Raw genomic sequence first — 19816 nt, forward strand, 5'->3', positions numbered from 1 at the left:
TCTGCTCTGTCAGTGAGACCACTCAACCACAGCCACCACCTCACCTCATAGAACTGTTGGAAAGAGCTCAAGTCATTTGAATTTAATCTGTGTTCATCTCCATGTTCACTTATAGCAGAACACTAAAGCGCCATCCTTCACAGACATACTACTTTTTTTGTGTCACAGAGTTGATGGCCTAGAAGAAGCAGCAGACATGAACACAGGCTTTTTGACAACTTGCTGTTTCTCTTTGTGTCCATGACAAGAGGAGTCGTTTGATAAAGCGTTTATCAAGGACACACATTAGAGTACATTATCTTCCTATCTTGGACGTCAGTCTGTTGCCTTTTTGAGTGTTTGTGTTAATGTCCGGGCATGCGTGTGAGCTCCAGAAACATACAGTGAGCTCCAGAAATTTGTTCCAGCACATACATTACTGTAGGCTACACTACCATAGCATTACCACTAAATGACTATATTTTCAGAAGGAATACATTTTGTCCTAAAATCAGGCTTTCCATGTTGACTCAAAATATCTGCTTTCCACCTTTTTCTGCCTAACCAATTTTACTGGCATTTCTATCAGGTTTGAGCTTGACCTTTTTCTGACAACTGATTTCCAAGATAGCATCTCAATGTTGAACAGGACATTCAAGTTTATGAGACCTCTCAAGGTTCATACTGTAGTTTTCCACATTCCATAAACTTAAATTAAACGCAGTCTCAAATAGCCGCCTGTCCCTTTTAATAGCCTGGCATCCACACACACGTCAGCCCTTTTCCAATAAACGCTGGGTCTAAATGAGTTGTTTATGAGTGAACTTCAGTGAGTAATGTAAAGATTGTGCAAAAGAAGATAGAGGAGAGCAACCTCATTTCCAAGGATGAGACGGCAGTGTGGTTTGACATGGTCGGCTCAACTACGGGGGATACAAGGCGCAACGAGTGAGAGAATGGTGCTGAAGCGCGGAAACGTTGGCAACGCCAAAGGCAGCCTAGTCTTTGCAAGTCTGATCTGCGATGGAGTTGTTATTATAATGTTTATACTGGTCATACAGTTCACATTAAACAGTTTTGTAGTCTTTTCAAAATTGTAATTGAGAAAAAGCTGTGTGCATTAAGGAAATAGACACGTGTCTCTAATAAGCGCCGGTTGTGTTCAGTGATTCAAGCAAATAAACACCGGGCTATTAATTGAAGTTTAACGGTATATAAATAAAAAATATAAAAATATTACTTTGAGCACAGTAGCAGTTTTAGTTAATTAAATGGGAATCATTATCTAGCCTGATCAGTTTAGATGACTTCTGCCTTACTGAATCACATGTCTGTGTGTCTCAGTTTCTCACTGTGCTCACGTCTTTAGCAGGGCCGGGACGATACTAGTATCGTGATATTCATTAGTGGCAAGGAAACAAAACACGAAGCGGATGTAACTTCTTTAGGAAAACAGCCTTAATGTTGGAAACAAACATTATGTTGTCATCCAGAGTCACATTTATTTACTTTCCAAACTATAGCACACATTATTTTACATACGGCAGGTTTGACATTTTTGCCATTGAAAACAGATTGCGATACTGGTATCGTCCCAGCCATACTAGCGGTTGCTGCTAACATGCTGCTGCCGCCTCGCAGTCTGATGACTTGGCCAGGCTCACCAGGGAATTTAGTGAGGTGATAAGACCGTGTCTAGGCTGGCCTCATTGGTCTCGGAACGCTGTGTTGTTATCTCTGCATAAAGATAACTCTGGAATGTACTATCTCTCCAGCTCCAGTCAACTCTGCTGCTGAGGAGGCCAGAGAGTGGTATGAAGGCATGAATTCAGCTAGCTATATGTTCTGTAGGAGCATAGGCCTCAGGAGAGCACACCTCATAACCTCTCTCGCTCTGCTCTCAATGCCTGCTCTAAAGACCTGTTACCCCTTGACCAATAACAGAAGGCTCAGCAGAGCATGACCGTACCACACAGGGAGGGGAAAAGAGAGAATGCTATGAGAGAATGATGAGGGAGTGACTGAGTGGGGTAGAGTGTGATGGAGAGAGCTAAAACCATAGAGGAACTCACTAAAGTGAGAGGGAAATGAGAGAAGAGGCAACATTTGTGATTGTATGTGCCTATTGAAGCCCCGTGCAAGAAGGGAAGGTCATGCTTCGGTCACATTCCGGTCTGTGCTAAGCTGAAGTGGACTTGGAAGAAAAGACTCAGTGGCGTTGGTTAGTTAAAGGAACTCTCCTCCTGAGCACTACACTACACTACACTACACTTTTAGAGCACTCCCACACTACACTACACCACACTACACTACACTACACTTTTAGAGCACTCCCACACTACACTACACTACACTTTTTTCCACAACCGAAATTCAAAACCTCCTTTCAGCTCCATTTGTAAGACGGGGTCATGGTTGAGCTGGCTGCCTGGGAACAGTGGCAGTCAGTATGGGATCAGGACAGGAGACGTGGTGTGGTGGAGAAAGAGTCAACAGAGAGAGTTAACACACCTCAGAGACTTAGCGAGCAATAATGCTCTGACAGCCTCCATGAGCCTGTCAAATGAGGGCTAAAATGATATGATGACTTAATGCATTTTCAAGTGCCTGGCATCTAGGTACAGCGCTCTAGTAACTTCAGTAATAATGTACTAACCCGGAAATGTGGTTTTAGCTTGGCCTTTTCCAAGTCAACCACACTTGATAAGAAAAGGTGAGTCAGAGATTTGTTATCATAGTTCAACGTGTACATCCAGTGGCTTTGTTCAGGTGCTGAATGTTGAAAGTATAAATGTTTATTTTCAATTTAAAAGAATCCAGATACATCAAATGTTTTTTGTTACAACTATCACCTTCAAGGTCAAAGCTGTGTCAGTTTGGGAGCTACACATATGCACGCAAACACACACACACACACACACACACACACACACACACACACACAAAGGCTGTATTGTAGTCATATATTTACTCCATAATGTACCATTAAATATCTCCACTATGCATCTGAAGTGCATCATGCTACTGTTATCATGTCACTAAATCCTAAATGCCTGAAGGCAAATGGCAGCTCAAATTCCCTTTGCACTTGAGTATCTTCGTATCTTTGGCGCATAATGCTCCCTTTATTTTTTATTTATAACCATTGTTATCCAACAATGTGCTTGTTTTGTAGGAATAAAGGCTTAACTGTGTCCTCTTACCTATACTTTGATGCATAATCAGACGGTGACTGTAACCGTAACTGTATAAATCAGGAAATAGACAGTAAGGAAAATGTTCTGCTTTGTCACTTTCATAACCGACGTTGTCAGTGAGCACATATTGTGCAGTTGATATTGACTGTAGTGCAGAGGCATGTTGAAGTTTCACACGTCTTCGAAGAGAGATTGTGAGAGCTCAGTTACAGTAATAAATCGGTAATTAAGCAAGCAAAATCGTTTTGTTATTTGCTGTTAAATTGATTTACCATGATTTCTGTCAAGGACATTCATGAAGGGATGGCCGTTCGAGTGTTGAACCAGTAACCGAAAGGTTGCTGGTTCGAATACCTGAACCGACAAGGTGAAAAATCTGTTGATGTGCCTTTGAGCAAGGCACTTAGGCCTAATTTGCTCCAGGTGCGCCGTACTTGTAACGATGTACGCTGAGAGTCGGGAAGCAAGTTCAGGGAGGGAATAAGTTGAATAAATAAACAAAACAAGAAACACAAACAGCGCACCGACATGAAACATAAACAATGACGAATATGGGGAAAACAAAAGGAGTGACATATAAAGGGCAGGTAATCAAAGAGGTGATGGAGTCCAGGTGAGTGTCATTATGCACAAATGCGCATAACACTGGTGCCAGGTGTTGGCCTTAAACGAGCAGCCTGGTGACCTAGAGGCCGGAGAGGGAGCACAGGTGACAGTACTACTATGACTGACCCTGTAAAACAACACAAAACAACACATTTCACAGTACCTATCTGGTGTATATGACAATAAAACATGTTTTTTTTTATCCCCGGAAATGAGAGGGGTAATTAAGCCTAATGAATGCCCCTAATGACACTGCCGGAGACACCTGAAACCCCACCTCTTTAAGGAATACCTAGGATAGGATAAAGTAATCCTTCTCACCCCCTTAAAAGATTTAGATGCACTATTGTAAAGTGGCTGTTCCACTGGATGTCATAAGGTGAATGCACCAATTTGTAAGTCGCTCTGGATAAGAGCGTCTGCTAAATGACTTAAATGTAAATGTAAATGTTTTCTCAGTTATCCATCCTGTCTCAGTGCCATGGTATGGTACTCTTTGTTTCGTTTTTACCATTGCTGTACCAAAATATCCATCATAACCACACATCTCCTCCTGGTCCTCCTGTCACAAGACAACATGGCTTTATGAAATGGTGCAACCATGACCCTGATACCATAGTGAGAGAATGATTCAGATTTGACATTACATTGGTTTCAAATGACTACACTGCATCGCTGGTGTGCCATTACAGTATCTGTAGTAATTATTATTCCACAGAGTCACACTGGACACAAACCACCATTAGAAAGTGCTAGAGACATCGTCAGAAGTGACGATGAAGGAGGAGCAAAGACCATGGCCGCTGTTGTTGCTGCTGTTGTTGTTGTTGATGGTGCAGCTAGGGCTAGGTGGATTAGTTCAGTTAAATCAGCGCTGACGGGGACAGTTTTCAATTCATTTCATTCATTATCACATAGCTGTGCTATGCCCTTGTTGTGTGCCGTCCCAGATCAGCTTGTTTTTTTTTCAGTGATCAGTCTGTTAGTTTTATCACTTTTTCCTCCTCTTTTATCTTTTCCAAGGCCAGTTAGGTGAGTGGATTAAAGAATAAAGAGAGAAGTACCCCAAGCGGGTTGCATTCACGTCAATACTTTCCACTGCCTTTGAAAATCCCCTTTTAATAGAAAAAAAAGACTGCTGAACAACATTTCACAATGTTCTAACTAGACAGATATGAATTTAATATATTTTATGCTGATCTGTTCCTCTCCTCAGTCCAGTGTTAACCCCTATATTAATTGGCCACTGCTGCTAAATTGTTTCCACTGATGCAAAAAATAAGTAGATATTTCTGCCAAGACGCACTTTTAAATGGATAGGTGTTAGCTCGATGACTGGAAATCTATGGGAACAGCTAGCATGTCATTGTGCTAACGCTAGTAGCAATGCCCCCAGAGTTTTGGGTGGCTGGGAGAGAGTTCCAGGGTTTGGGGGGGCAGCAGCGCTGAAAGCCCGGTCCACGATGGTGCACAGTCTTGTTTTGGGGATGGTTAAATAAAAATAAATGTTACGGAGGTGAAAGAAGGTAGATTTGGTGGCGGACTTGATGTGGGGCTCGAAGGAGAGAGTGGTCCAGGATGACACCCAGATTTCAGACCTCAGATAATGAGCAGGCGGTGCAACCATCAGTGGACATCACGAGGTCACCCACTTTCTTGAGGAGAACTTTGACAGCCACCAGCCTGACCTCTGTTTTATTGCTGTTGAGTTTGAGTAGATTAGGTGTCATCCAGTTTTTGATGTCCTGGAGACAGTTGATCAGAGATGAGGGAAAGAGGTGAGAGGTGGGTTTGGTGTGGATGTAAATCTGGGTGTCATCCAGTTTTTGATGTCCTGGAAACAGTTGATCAGAGATGAGGGAAAGAGGTGAGAGGTGGGTTTGGTGTGGATGTAAATCTGGGTGTCATCCGAATAGCAGTGGATTTAGTTGAATCTGGTGTTTTTTTTACTGTTAGCGATTGTAGATGTTACAATGATGTGTTTCTGTTTGTCCACTCTCTATTCCAGGGCCCTGGTATATCAGAGGAGACGATGGTCACTGAGCCTCCCCACTCGCAGCAGCCCGGGGCACGCCACAGCTTTGTACAGGAACACTTCCAGGCACAATACAAGTGAGTTTCCAGTTTGCCAGGTCTGCCCATAGCATACTGTATTCTCAATGCAATGCTAGAGAATTGTCCTATTACTATCTGCACATTAGTCCTGCAAGCATTGATGGCATCTGAGCTGAGCTGAGCTGAGTAGAAGACAGTTGACTGAACCCCTGGCACTTAATGTGGAAAGTCAAGGACTTGTGCTAATGTAAAAACTGCTGCCTTGCACCTTGAAGGACAGGTGAAAAATAAACGAATTACTATAGAGAATTGTCTCTCATATTTGTGTCAGTCAACAATTTCCCTCCGATTCAGTGTCTTGAATGTAAAACAGAAGAGTTAGTTTTCTCTCCTTTGTTCATTGTGAAATATTTGTCATGGCTCAACCTGCTCCTTAGATGATAATGCTAGAAAATAATAAATAATTAAAAAGTGTCAAAATGTGACAGCTTTTGTTATTTATTTCCATTCGGAGCCAGTTGTGTTTTTGTCTAACCCGTTCTCTTCCTGTCAGTGCACCTGGATGAGGTTGCGAGGGAGTCTGTTGTTGAGAGATTGATTGAGATTTAGAAAAACTTTGTTGATTGGCTAAACAAAAACATATTGGGTAAAAGTTTGCTGCCCATTCTTATTTTAATACATTTCCTTTAATTATGAACCATATGTTATAAAGTTCAATGCAATTATGGTCATTTGTGTGGAAATCAGTTTCATGCTTGTCTTGGTATAAGCTGTTAGTCCATCGGTCACACTGCCTGTAATTTGGTCTATTGGGTTTTGCACCTCTCCTATGAGTTCTTTACAATTATTGTACAACCAATGCAAAGTTAGGTATGGAGGCTTTTTCCCCACATCACATTTGATTACCGATGACTCATCGATCCAGTTCTCATTGATTGGATTAAATTGTAATTATCAGATACACCATGTGTAATGGAGATGTCATTATAACTCTAAGTGTGTAGAGGTTGTGTATTATATGTATTATATATATACATATGTATTATATGTATTAGCAGCAGGAAGTGTAACCTCATTAAATCACTGCAGACATTCCAGTAATTACTGAGCCTAGCTGGAGCATCAATACTGACAAGCCCATGCACAGAGTGCAGTAAGAAAGACTGCCCCTCCACCTAACCTTTATGTCTCCTAGGTAACTAGGGACCCCTTCAAGTGCTTTTATGGTCCTGAGTAAAATGAGTGGGGTGGTTGGTTCTTGTTTGAGGTCAAGTGAAAAACGACAACTGTACAAATCAAATAGGCATAGATGACCTACATATTGAATAAACATATACAATCTTTGCTCTAGTACCTTTCCTTTGAAGCTGTGATTGATGAACCTGATTGAGTTTTCACAGTTTTATTCCTTATAACATTCCTTTCAATCCGTGTTCAGTGCCCCTCAGCGCCTGCTACAGCAGCTTTGAACACAGAGCCTCTGAAGCTTCACAAGTTTCCATTTAATCTGGGAGATAAAGCTTCCTAAGTGTTTCTATGAAACAGATGCATCTCACAGCTGTGGTCGGGAGATCACTGGAGCTGCTGAAGGTAGTGGAGCTGTTGCAGTACCTTCATCATGATTTGGCTGTCCACTCCTCTCACAGAGGTGCCAATGACAGTTCTGCATCCAACTGCCAAGTGTATCTGTAAATCTCTATCAAGCCCCCAATTTTACATTAGCTGTACTCTTCTCTGGGTAACCTTGACTAATGTCGTACTATATTGACAAGGAATTATGCAAACAATTGCACAATAGAACAGATGTATATTTGGACCTTTTAACTCTGTCGTGAAGTAATTAGAACACTTGCCACTCTGGAAGTTTCCATTTGCTTTGTAATTTCCTGCTTGTTTTTGTTTCCTCCATCTGCTAATTCCTTGAAAAATCGGCAGCTTGGTGTTATGCCGTTAATACATCTGCCAGAGCGCATCCCTTAATTGCTACCCACTGATGAATGTTTCTGCTTTGACACCCGGGAAATGGGCGTGTCTGGACAGGAAGCAGCCATAGCTAGCTCGGCAGCCATAGCTAGCTCACCCACTCAAACACTGTGCCAGACTCAACCAGGAGGATTCAGACTGGAATCCAACACTTGACTGATGATCACTGATTACTAGCAAACCATAAAACATGCAGTATAACTTCAAAAACAGCATAACTTTGCATTTCAGAGCTACAGCATGGCTTTAGTTTAGTGGAAAAGAGCTTTGGACTATATAGACATTTCTCTCAAGGAATATTCCATAGCCATATCTTTCCATAACCATCTGATTTTGTCCCTTAGGCCAGTCCAAATCACTTACTCAGGCAACAGCATCATTATCTGAGATGAGGATTGAGGCCTGGGTGTGAAAGTGTAAGACTGAAAAGCTACTGTCAAAGCTTTTTTAGAATAATGTGTGAAAGTGGGATTCAGAGTCCCCGTGGTCAGAGAAGTGTCCTGTTTTGAATATAAATATCCTCATCCTGTCTGTGGTGTTTTAAATGTTAAAATACTAGATGTATTTTACATGATTAAATATTTGTCATCCTAATAACTAATATAATACTATTAGTGACATGATGTTTGTTGTGCTATTTGCTTTAGGAACAGCCTTTGGAGTCCCTATCTTTGATTTGTTAACTGTTCCTCTGTCCCTCTCTCAATGCCCTCCAGCATTTGAGTCCTGGGTGTAACAATACAGTATGTAATATAATCTCAAGGGCAACTGACAGGCCAGAGTATTATCACTGTAATGGGTCTGTTTGTCACTATACAATCACCAGGCCCAAGACTTAGTCTGTGTACAAACACACTTCATATATACTGACAGGCTTTTTGTCTCCTAAGTTTTTGATGCGGATTTGATTTGTCGTTCATCACGTTGGTGCCGTTCAATTGACTGTACAGTACCATTATTACAATTCTCTCTGTCTGACTGTGATGTCTCCGCAAAAGTGAAGTGCCTACTCTAACTCTGGAAGTATTGATTTTGAACCTATTATTTTTCTTCAACTCTGTAGACTGATCAAATCATGTATTGCCCAGTTCTTGAAGGTAAAGCTTTGATATAGCTAGTTTTGTTCTCATCCCACAGCATGACTCACTGCCTAGCATGGGTAATATGCAGTGAAAATCTCTGTGGTATCTGTCAAGCGCTGCTCATTAGAGTGAAACCAAACGGCAGGCAGCAGAGCATGTCAGATTATGGACGTGGTGTACAGTAGTTTCACTGGAAGCCCAGCCTTTTTACAGCGGCATGAAAACCCACCACTCTCTCTCAGAGCTTCTCGCCTCTCTTTGTCTGAATCATTTTGACTGGGTGACCTTTGTTTCGTCTCACCGCTTAGTTGATTTATATTTCTGCAGGAGGGTTGAATAAATAGGGCTTTGAGCCTTTTTAAGATTATTACTGTGACTCAAGGTAATTCCTTTGTTTTGTCTGGATGCTCAGGATCACCTGCTGAATGATGCTTTACATATCAACAATCTCTAAAGGGGTCATGAACCCAGAGATGAAGTGTTGTGACAAAAGCACACATCTTCAAGTAGCAGGTGAGGCTGCGGGCTCACTGAGAAGAATTAACAGCCAATCTTTAGACCAGGGATCATCAACTAGATTCAGCCGCGGGCCAATGTTTTTCGTGAGAGGATGGTCGGGGGCCGGACCATAATTACAAATAATATGTAGACTGCAAATTGACCACAAGAAGCCCAAACAGATATATTTGACTACAAAATCATAATTTCAAACCTTGCTTATATTTGTATACGATCACGTGTCTCTCTGTTATGCGTGGGAATACTTGGGAACCGATTTTCAAAATTAAAATCACTTGATATCCTGATATCACGCTGATATCCTGGTGCTTTTACTGTCCAACAATGAGAAATTTAAAAAAATACAGTACCAGTCAAAAGTTTGGACACACCTACTCATTCAAGGGTTTTCTTTATTTTTTACTATTTTCTAGAATAATAGTGAAGACATCAAAACTATGAAATAACACATATGGAATCTTGTAGTAACCAAAAAAGTGTTACACAAATCAAAATAGACTTTATATTTGAGATTCTTCAAAGTAGCGACCCTTTGCCTTGATGGCAGCTTGGCACACTCTTGGCATTCTCTCAACCAGCTTCACCTTGAATGCTTTTCCAACAGTCTTGAAGGTGTTCCCACATATGCTGAGTACTTGTTGGCTGCTTTTCCTTCGCTCTGTGGTCCAACTCATCCCAAACCATCTCAATTGGGTTGAGGTCGGGTGATTGTGGAGGCCAGGTCATCTGATGTAGCACTCCATCACTCACTTTCTTGGTCAAATAGCCCTTACACAGCCTGGAGGTGTGTTTGGTCATTGTCCTGTTGAAAAACAAATGATAGTCCCACTAAGTGAAAACCAGATGGGATGGCGTATCGCTGCAAGATTCTGTGGTAGCTATGCTGGTTAAGTGTGCCATGAATTCTAAATAAATCACTGAAGGTGTCACCAGCAGAGCACCCCCACACAATCACACCTCCTCCATGCTTACTTGGTGGGAACCACACATGCAGAGATCATCCATTCACCTACTCTGCGTCTCACAAAGACGCAGCGGTTGGAACCAAAAATGTCAAATTTGGACTCATCAGACCAAAGGACAGATTTCCAAGGGTCTAATGTCCATTGCTCATGTTTCTTGGCCCTAGCAAGTCTCTTCTTATTATTGGTGTCCTTTAGTTGTGGTTTCTTTGCAGGAGTTAGATCGTGAAGGCCTTATTCACGCAGTCTCATCTGAACAGTTGATGTGTCTGTTACTTGAACTCTGTGAAGCATTTATTTGGGCTGCAATTTCTGAGGCTGGTAATTCTAATGAACATATCCTCTGCAGCAGAGGTAACTCTGGATCTTCCTTTCCTGTGGCGGTCCTCATAAGAGCCAGTTTCATCATAGTGCTGGATGGTTTTTGACTGACCTTCATGTCTTAAAGTAATGATGGACTGTCGTTTCTCTTTGCTTATTTAAGCAGTTCTTGACATAATATGGACTTGGTATTTTACCAAATAGGGCTATCTTCTGTATACCAACCAACCCTACCTTGTCACAACATAACTAAATGGCTCAAACACATTAAGAAGGAAAGAAATTCCACAAATGAACTTTTAACAAGGCACACCTGTTAATTGAAATGCATTCCAGGTGACTACCTCATGAAGATGGTTGAGAGAATGCCAAGTGTGTGCAAAGTTGTCATCAAGGTAAAGGGTGGCTGATTTGTTTAACACTTTTTTGGTTACTACATGATTCCATATGTGTTATTTCATAGTTTTGATGTTCACTATTATTATACAATGTAGAAAATAGTAAAAATAAAGAAAAACCCTCGAGTGAGTAGGTGTGTCCAAACTTCTGACTGGTACTATATCATATTGTTATTTATTTATTTTTATCTGAAAATTTGGGAGGCCAAATAAAACCACCTGCAGACCAAATTGGGGGAACCCTGCTGGTTCCTTTAGTATATTGTTCTAATAATAGCTGTTATAACAAATATAATTAATTCATTTATTTTTCAGGAAAGGTGACACTGAACGTCCCATATACTTGGAAAACTGGCTTTTAAAGTTTTACTCAGGCTAGTGCAGGGGTTGGCAACAGGCGGCCCGTGGGCCAAAACCAGCCCGCAAGTGTTTTTTTTTAGGGGGGGGGATCGTTTTTGGTAAATAAAATACTAAAATCAACAGGAACATTGTTTCATTTAGGAAATCTGTTCCCAAGTATTCCAACAAATAAAAAATTAGACATACAGTAAGTGCACAAAACATGCTCTTTCCATGACATAGACTGACCAGGTGAATACAGGTGAAAATCTATGATCCCTTATTGATGTCACTGGTTAAATCCACTTCAGTCAGTGTAGATGAAGGGGAGGAGACAGGTTAAAGAACTATTGTATATCTCTCTCAGAGATACAGATACCCCCTTTTTTCTCCCCAATTTCGCAATATTTACCCCCTTTTTTCACCCCAATTTCACAATTTAGGGGCGGCAGGTAGCCAGCCTAGTGGTTAGAGTGTTGGGCCAGTAACCGAAAGGTTGCTGGATTGAATCCATGAGGTGACGAGGTAAAACTATGTCGTTCTGCCCCTGAACAAGGCAGTTAACCCACTGTTCACCAGTAGGCTGTCATTGTAAATAAAAATGTGTTCTTAACTGACTTGCCTAGTTAAATAAAGGTTACATTTAAAATAAAATAAAAATATCCAATTGCGTTCCAATTACGATCTTGTCAAATCGCTGCAGCTCCCCAACAGGCTCGGCATAGGCGAAGGTCGAGTCATGCGTCCTCCGAAACATGACCCACCAAACTGCGCTTCTTAACACCTGCCCGCTTAACCCGGAATCCAGCCGCATCAATGTGTCGGAGGAAACACCGTTCAACTGACGACCGAAGTCAGCCTGCAGGCACCCGGGCCCACCACAGGGAGTCGCTAGAGCACGATGAGCCAAGTAAAGCTCTCCCGGCCAAACCCTCCCCTAACCCGTTGCTGGATTTCTTTTAACGTTCAACAGTTTCCCGTGAGTATCAAGAATTGTCTACCATCCAAAGGACATCCATCCAACTTGACACAACTGTGGGAAGCATTGGAGTCAACATGTGTCAGCATCCCTGTGGAATGCTTTCAACTCCTTGCAGAGTCCATGCCCCTATGAATTGACGTTGTTCTGAGGGCAAATGGTTGTTTTGTGTATCTCAATGTATCTCAACGTGTGTCAATGTAAATAAGGTATGAAATTATTGTTATTTTCAAATATAATCTATTTTTGGGCTTATTTGGGGTTAATTTGCAGTGTACAAATTATTATAATTATGTTTCGGTCCCCCACCATCCACTCCGTCAAAAATCGTCCCGCGGCTGATTCTAGTTGCCGACCCCTGGGCTAGTGTTTAAGCTGACTCAAGCTCACCCTTCAGCATCACTGCTTCAAAGACAGGGATTCCCTCTCAAGTGCTGCTCACACTTCATCCATTAGGCATCACGGGAATATCACCTCCTTTTCCTTTAGGCCTAAGTGTTCCTTACCAATGCACAGTACATCTATGTTTTATTGGAGCTGTTGGAGTGTTATTTGTATGCAAAGAACATGGGCAGCTCCTCTGTTTCCTGTTGAGAACAAGACTCTGCCAAGAGAGAGCTCCACTCAGAGCCAGTGTCAGCTGGGTTGAGTTGAATAGGGCTTTATTCACTCTCCCCCACTCGCCCCTGTGGGTCTGTCAGGTGCCTTCCTAGAAGGGAAACACATTTAAACAGCTATGCTCTGGCTACGATTCCCATGGTAGGCTACCCCTTGTAAAGGTTCCTGAGAAGTGAAAGCTCTGTGCACTGATCCAATGAAAAATAGTAAAGCAAAGGAATAGGGAAATACTGGCTTAAAACATCGCCTTGCTGGGTAAAAGAGGAAGAGGGACATTTATGCTTGAAATTCAGATTTCCAAAGAAACCATAGCTTTGTCAACTTGTTTTGATTGTATGCAGCAAAGTCATTGATGAAGTCAATTCCACTCCAGTCCTAAAGGCTCTTATAGTTTCAGGCAGCCTTGTGAAATGTGTTTCGCTTCTTGACTAGAAGAACCAGTCATGGAGTTCTTGCCATAGAACTATTACAGGATTTAGAAGTACTTCAAGTCCAGTTCAATTCAAGTCCAGTTCAATAGCACTGCAGTCTGAGGACTTCCATGGAAATACCCTCTGACTCTTTGTTCAAACAGTTAGTGATTTGCCAAAATAAGCAACTTCCTCTCCTAAACATAAAGGGGTCTGTTGGAGCCAGTGTGTGAACCAGGTGTGGAATGAAATATTGGTAGAATGGAAGATTCGCTCTCTTTTCCTGTCCTTTGAGTCCTATGGCCTGAACATTCATATAGGGAGGAAACAAGCCATCTCTCAGGACTGTTCTTTATTCTCCCCATGATGGTGATCATTAGGGAATTGCTGCGTGCTGGTTCCCATTTAAAGGCCCAGTCTCACCGTGAGGCTTTTTCCCACTACCCACCCCCTTACATCACTTTTCTTTCCCATAAAAAATCTCTACAGCAACATCAAGATGTACTGTACATACAGTGTGCCCATTTCTATAGCAAGATGCACTTTCCTGCTGGCCTGACACAGAAGTGCATGTTTAGGTGTCTAAAACAGGCGTCAAACATCACACAATCTTGTTTTTCTTTCCACAGGTCATCGCTGACCTGCCCTCATTGTCATAAACAGAGCAACACCTTTGACCCTTTCCTCTGCATTTCACTTCCCATCCCTCTGCGCCACACCAGGTGAGTACTATCCCTGTTAGTGCACCAACCATACTGAATACACAACCATGCAACACATCACACCACACCATGGTACTACGTGCAGCTATTAGGAGACATCTGTCAGTGAGAGTCAAAGCCATAGTAGACGGAAAGACTTGCCTTAGGTACAGACGTAGAAATACACCGTAGACAAGACTCAAGCACTGGTGTCTTTTTAACGTCCCTTTCAGTCCTCTGGAGGCTCATAATGTCAGAGGAATAGATAAAGATCTGGAGTAGCACAGAGAAACAATAGACCTGGCTGAGATGGAGTGTACTTGAAGCCCAGAGGAAAGCCCTGAGGAGCACCACCTCAGAAACCAGGAACAATGTCACATTCATGCCCAGGTCACAAAGATCACTTCATTCCTGCTTGGCCACTGTTAGCCTGTTCAGGAAATCAATTTTTAAGGAGTTAGTCCCCTCCAAGCCCTTACTCTTCAAGCACCTACACCCTCTCATTAATTTTGCTCTTTGTAAAGACTTTTGCCAACTTTGTTTTTTGTTAAAAGCAGAAGATAATGTTTCCTCTCACACACCACCTGACCAACCCTAAGTCAAAACAGTATGGTTCTCACCTTTATTCTCCAGTGCAGATGGAGGAGTTGTCCTAATTGGAAAATATGATTTAGAGTCAAGCGATGAGTTTAACACCTATCTCAGATTTCTGGGCTGGGGTGTCATAGAAGTGCATGCAGCTCCTATTGAGGTCCCAGGGTGTGCCTAGCAAATTCAAAAGCACTCATCTATCCAATACTACACCACAGATGGTCTCTTCAACGTTGATTTCATACTGTACATCGTCATTCATACTGAGCATCCAACGTAAAGCTAGAATCCTTAGTTGCTACATGAATTTGAGAGTGGTTACATATTTCCAGCCCCATCCCTTAGCTTTTTAGCGATAAATTGGCGGGGAGCATGCTTTGTTATTGTTTCAATGAAGGATCCTAGCTTTAACAGGTATTCTTTAGAGCTCTCTATTTGTGACACATACAGTCATTGAAATAGTTCTCATTCTCTTTGGAGCAACTGGAGTGTCAATAAAAGGCCAGGCACGACACCTTCATAGGGACATTTTTTCCCTTTAATCATATCACAATCTTCTTTCACCAGTTGAATGTAGACACAAATATAATACATTTTTGTATAAAAATATTTCAGAATTCTTTTTTTAAAATATGCAAATGAGCCAATTCTCATTAATTTGCACATATTTGCATATCACACAGATATATTTTCCTGGACACTGGATGAAGTCAGCCTAAATGTTTTGGTTTCATTTTATTAAGACACTCCAGGACCAGACTTATCCGGAGCAGATTGTGGATAAATACTTTAAAAATCTTTCTATCTGTATAATATTACTTTTTAATGCATTTTTTCCAAATATTTTTTAAAATCTAGAATATAAACTTGACAACATATCAACAATTCCCTCTGAGCAAGTCTGGAGAATATATCTAAGGATAACCACACAAGATTTAGTGAATGCAGATGTTTCTGAAGCTGAGTATTTTTGGGGGAGTGTGGGAAGAGTCTGACTTTCGGGAAATGGCGGTTAAAGACAAGTACACTGAATTTAGACTACCAAACACCTATTTAGACCCAGTCATCATCTCTTCAAAGTAAGTTACTAAATATAGTCCAGTTTGTAACAATCTCTATGAAATGGGCTTCTAAATGATGTGTAACTTAATGTTGTGAGCTTTAAAATGATTAAAGTGGTTCAAATGCATTAAAATGTTGACGACGGTAGAATGATAAACTAAAGAAAATATAAATAAGTACATAAGTATTCAGACCCTTTGCTTTGAGACTCGAAATTGAGCTGAGGTGCATCCTGTTTCCATTGATCACCCTTGGAGTCCACCTGTGGTAAATTCCATTGATTGGACATGATTTGGAAAGGCACACACCTGTCTATATAAGGTCCCACAGTTGACAGTGCATGTGAGAGCAAAAACTCCGAGGCAGGATTGTGTTGAGGCTCAGATCTGGGGAAGGCTACCAAAATATTTCTGTAGTACAACCATCTCTGCAGCCCTCCACCAATCAGGCCTTTATGGTAGAGTGGCCGGACAGAAGACACTCGGAAGTAAAAGGCACATGACAGCCCACTTGGAGTTTGCCAAAACTAAAGGACTTTGACCATGAGAAACAAGATTCTCTGGTGTGATGAAACCAAGATTGAACTCTTTGGCCTAAATGACAAGTGTCACCTCTGGAGGAAACCTGGCACCATCCCTACGGTGAAGCATGGTGGTGGAAGCATCATGCTGTGGGGATGTTTTTCAGCAGCCGGGACTGGGAGCCTAGTCAGGATAGAGGGAAAGATGAACGTCGTAAATTACAGACAGATCCTTGATTGGGCCAAATTTTGCCTTTCAACAGGGCAACAACCCGAAGCACACAGCCAAGACAACGTAGGAGTGGCTTCGGGACAAGTCTCTGAATGTCCTTGAGTGGCTCAGCCAGAGCCCTGAATTGAACCTGATTGAATATCTCTGGAGAGACCTGAAAATAGCTGTGCAGCGACGCTCCCCATCCAACCTGACATAGCTTGAAAGGATCTGCAAAGAAGAATGGGAGAAACTCCCAAAATACAGGTGTGCCAAGCTTGTAGCGTCATACCCAAGAACTGTAAGACTGTAATCGCTGCCAAAGCTGTTTCAACAAAGTACTAAGTAAAGTAAAATTTCTAGATTGATGAGAAAAAAACTATTGAATACATTTAAGAATAAGGCTGTAACGTAGCAAAATGTGGAAAAAGTCAAGGGGTCTGAATACTTTCTGAACGCACTGTAGATGCAAAAATGTCATTTCAGCCTGTGGTGCCTGGCCTTAAGCAAGCTTTTATGCTAATTGGAGAATTGTTTTTAAAAATCTAGCTCTAACAAACAGCTTGCCAGGCAAACTTTACATAATCGCCTCGTTCGTTCTACTTTTGGCTAATGACATGGAATACTGTAGACAGTTATGAAAGGAAGAAACAGATGGTTTGCCTTTTAAGATTTTGTACATGGTTGCCCATGTAAGAAAAAAAGGTGTCATAGTTTTGTATATCTCCATAAACCCTAACACAAACTAAAGTGTAGACTTTCAACACCAACAGTCATTTACACCAACCCCAACCTCACACATATGTTTCTTTATTGGACTGAAATGTGTTCTCACATGTCATATATACAGTATGTGGTTAGTTATGATCTAGTGTGTTAACCAATGTGGCAGAGTCAGCCCGACATGGACCCATATTGATGTTGTACCCTAATGGACTGAGTGGTATGGCGGCCGTCTCCATTTAAACACATTAACTTCACTAAATGAGCCACTCATTACAGATCAGCATGTTATTACTGTAAATATCCATCAGAGATCTTGTTTTATCATGTTCCTGTCCTCTTGAGGAAAAGGTCTGCGATTCATTATCATGATTGATTCAGCTTTGTACTCAGAGACGGGGAGCTAAACCTCTGAAAGGTGTTCTCGGGATGTAGCCACTATTTGCAGTAGTTTAGTATAATCATTGACTCAGATTACCATTCAATTGAGGGCTTTAGTTGAGTATTTAGTCACTAGGAATTGAATTCCCATTATAGGTATTGGGTGTATCATGTAACATTATAGATTGTTAATTATCCCTATGCCTGCCTTTCTAGTTCTGAGCTGTTGAGTGTGTGGGGATGTTTTGCCACTCCCAGAATGGTTCCAAACAAGGTAATTAGTATGAATTAGAAACGCTTGGCTGCTTAGAACACCATTGATTAACTACTGCCTTCACTGTTTGTGTCTTGAGACACAAAAAGAACGGTGATAATATGAGGCACTGTTTTGGTGTTCCTACTGGCTAGTCAAAGGCAGATAAAGGAATAGACTCAGGTGCGCCACCGGCTAAATCATATGGGGAGATCTCCCCATACCCCTCACTATAGCGTGTGCTGAGAATCCTTGACAGCCAGTGTAGAGGTTACCCTGAGTCCAGACAGCAGGGGATCTCACAGCTCAACACCCTTTACTTACTTAAATGATAATACCCTCGAAGCCGGTGTTTGGGGGATATATTGGTATGAGTGTTGTTAGGCCTGAGAAGAAGCAAACAGCAAACCGTGCCAACATATCCTCCAAACACCGGCTTCGAGGGCATTGTCACTTTTATACAATGGGTTACCAACATATTCAAATAATGATTTAAAAACGTTATTTTGATTAATTTATTCATACTATTTCATCCTTCCACAAGAGATAGTCCCAACACAAGTCTAGGGATGCTACCTAAGCCGACTACTCGTTCGTTCTATTGGTTCAGTTGCCAGAGACGCAACCCAGTCGTTCAGTCTTTTTGTTCTTTATCTATGGACGCTACCCACTCGTTCGTTGTAAATATTCCATTGCCATATTGGCTGGCAATGTTCTTATTCCTTGCTTGCTAGCTAGCCAACTATGACTAACTTGCAGTCACGTCAACAGTGCAGCCAGAATAACAACAAAGTAGCTGCATTTGCAATTTAAGCTGTTTTCTAGTGACATTGATTTGGATACATCCATAACAATGAGCTAATGATGCACGATTTCAGCTGGCATAGCTCTCTTGTCAGGACACTGTTGTTTGAGAGCTAGCCAACAACACAGCTAACACAATCACTTCAAGCTGAAGCTGGAAAAACTTAAAACTAGCTGCTCTTCGTTTAGTTTGACCTGTTTTCTATTGATGGTTATTTGTATATATCCATAGAAATGATGCTAATTCATGAGTTAGACTGGCTGAGACTGGCTGAGAAAAGCTGCCTACCTGTCTGTCTCATCACGCCTCCCGACATGTTCATTGCTATGGGACAGCTGGAGATCAAATTTAAATATTGAAACAATATTGCAAATGTCGGAGAGACGGACAGCAAGGTTTATACAAATCTCCTCTGTTGAAAACGAAATGTTAGATGCTTTTCATAGTGGAGTTTATTAATTGCCTGTCTGGGCTGATGAGACAGTGGATTGCTCAATCAGATGCAACAGAGTAAATAGGCATTTTAACGTCATTGATTTAGCCGGTGGGAACTTGTGGAATAGACACCTGCTAGAATGAGGTTTTAACCAATCAGCATTCAGGATTAGACCCACCTGTTGTATGATACTGTATATCCCCCACTGTTGTGTGTCCGCTGTCCCCATGTGTGATAATGCCTGTGTGCTAGCAGTGGCATCTCTCACTCTCTTTATCATGCTAAATCTTCTCCATGGTGGATTATAGAGCAGGTCATCAATAAGACATCACAAAACTCACTTGAATTGATAATTGTCATTGGTCTGCTGGACAATGTAGATACACAGGTAAAATGGGAGCTGTCTCAGTATGGCCTTGTAAATAACAACATATCAATGACTTAGTCTCTGAAGAGCTAATGAAGGCCAGCCCACTCTGGTACAGAGGGTACAATGATTGGTGAAAGCATTGGAGTTTGTAACAACACCCCATGGGACACATTGTTCAGCATATGTAATGACACCACAGGAGCAAACATGTACAATGTATCACCATAGTCGATTACAGGCAAAAAGGTAGTGGAAACAAGTCTCTTTCTTGCTTCAAAAGAAAAACATGACTTATTTAAAAATAAAAAAATTGAG

General features: G+C 41.6%; 1 protein-coding gene across 1 annotated transcript in view; it reads left to right on the forward strand.

Annotated features, from left to right (window-relative positions):
* Positions 1-19816, forward strand: part of LOC115104283 (ubiquitin carboxyl-terminal hydrolase 43-like) — a 98506-nt gene that overhangs the window by 34621 nt on the left and 44069 nt on the right. The window contains exons 3-4 of the mRNA XM_029625648.2: positions 5791-5894; positions 14078-14170. Of these exons, the coding sequence (XP_029481508.2) occupies positions 5791-5894; positions 14078-14170 (197 nt within the window). The remainder of the gene's footprint in view (positions 1-5790; positions 5895-14077; positions 14171-19816) is intronic.

Source organism: Oncorhynchus nerka, linkage group LG21 (assembly GCF_034236695.1).
Source record: "Oncorhynchus nerka isolate Pitt River linkage group LG21, Oner_Uvic_2.0, whole genome shotgun sequence".
NCBI classification, from domain to species: domain Eukaryota; kingdom Metazoa; phylum Chordata; class Actinopteri; order Salmoniformes; family Salmonidae; genus Oncorhynchus; species Oncorhynchus nerka.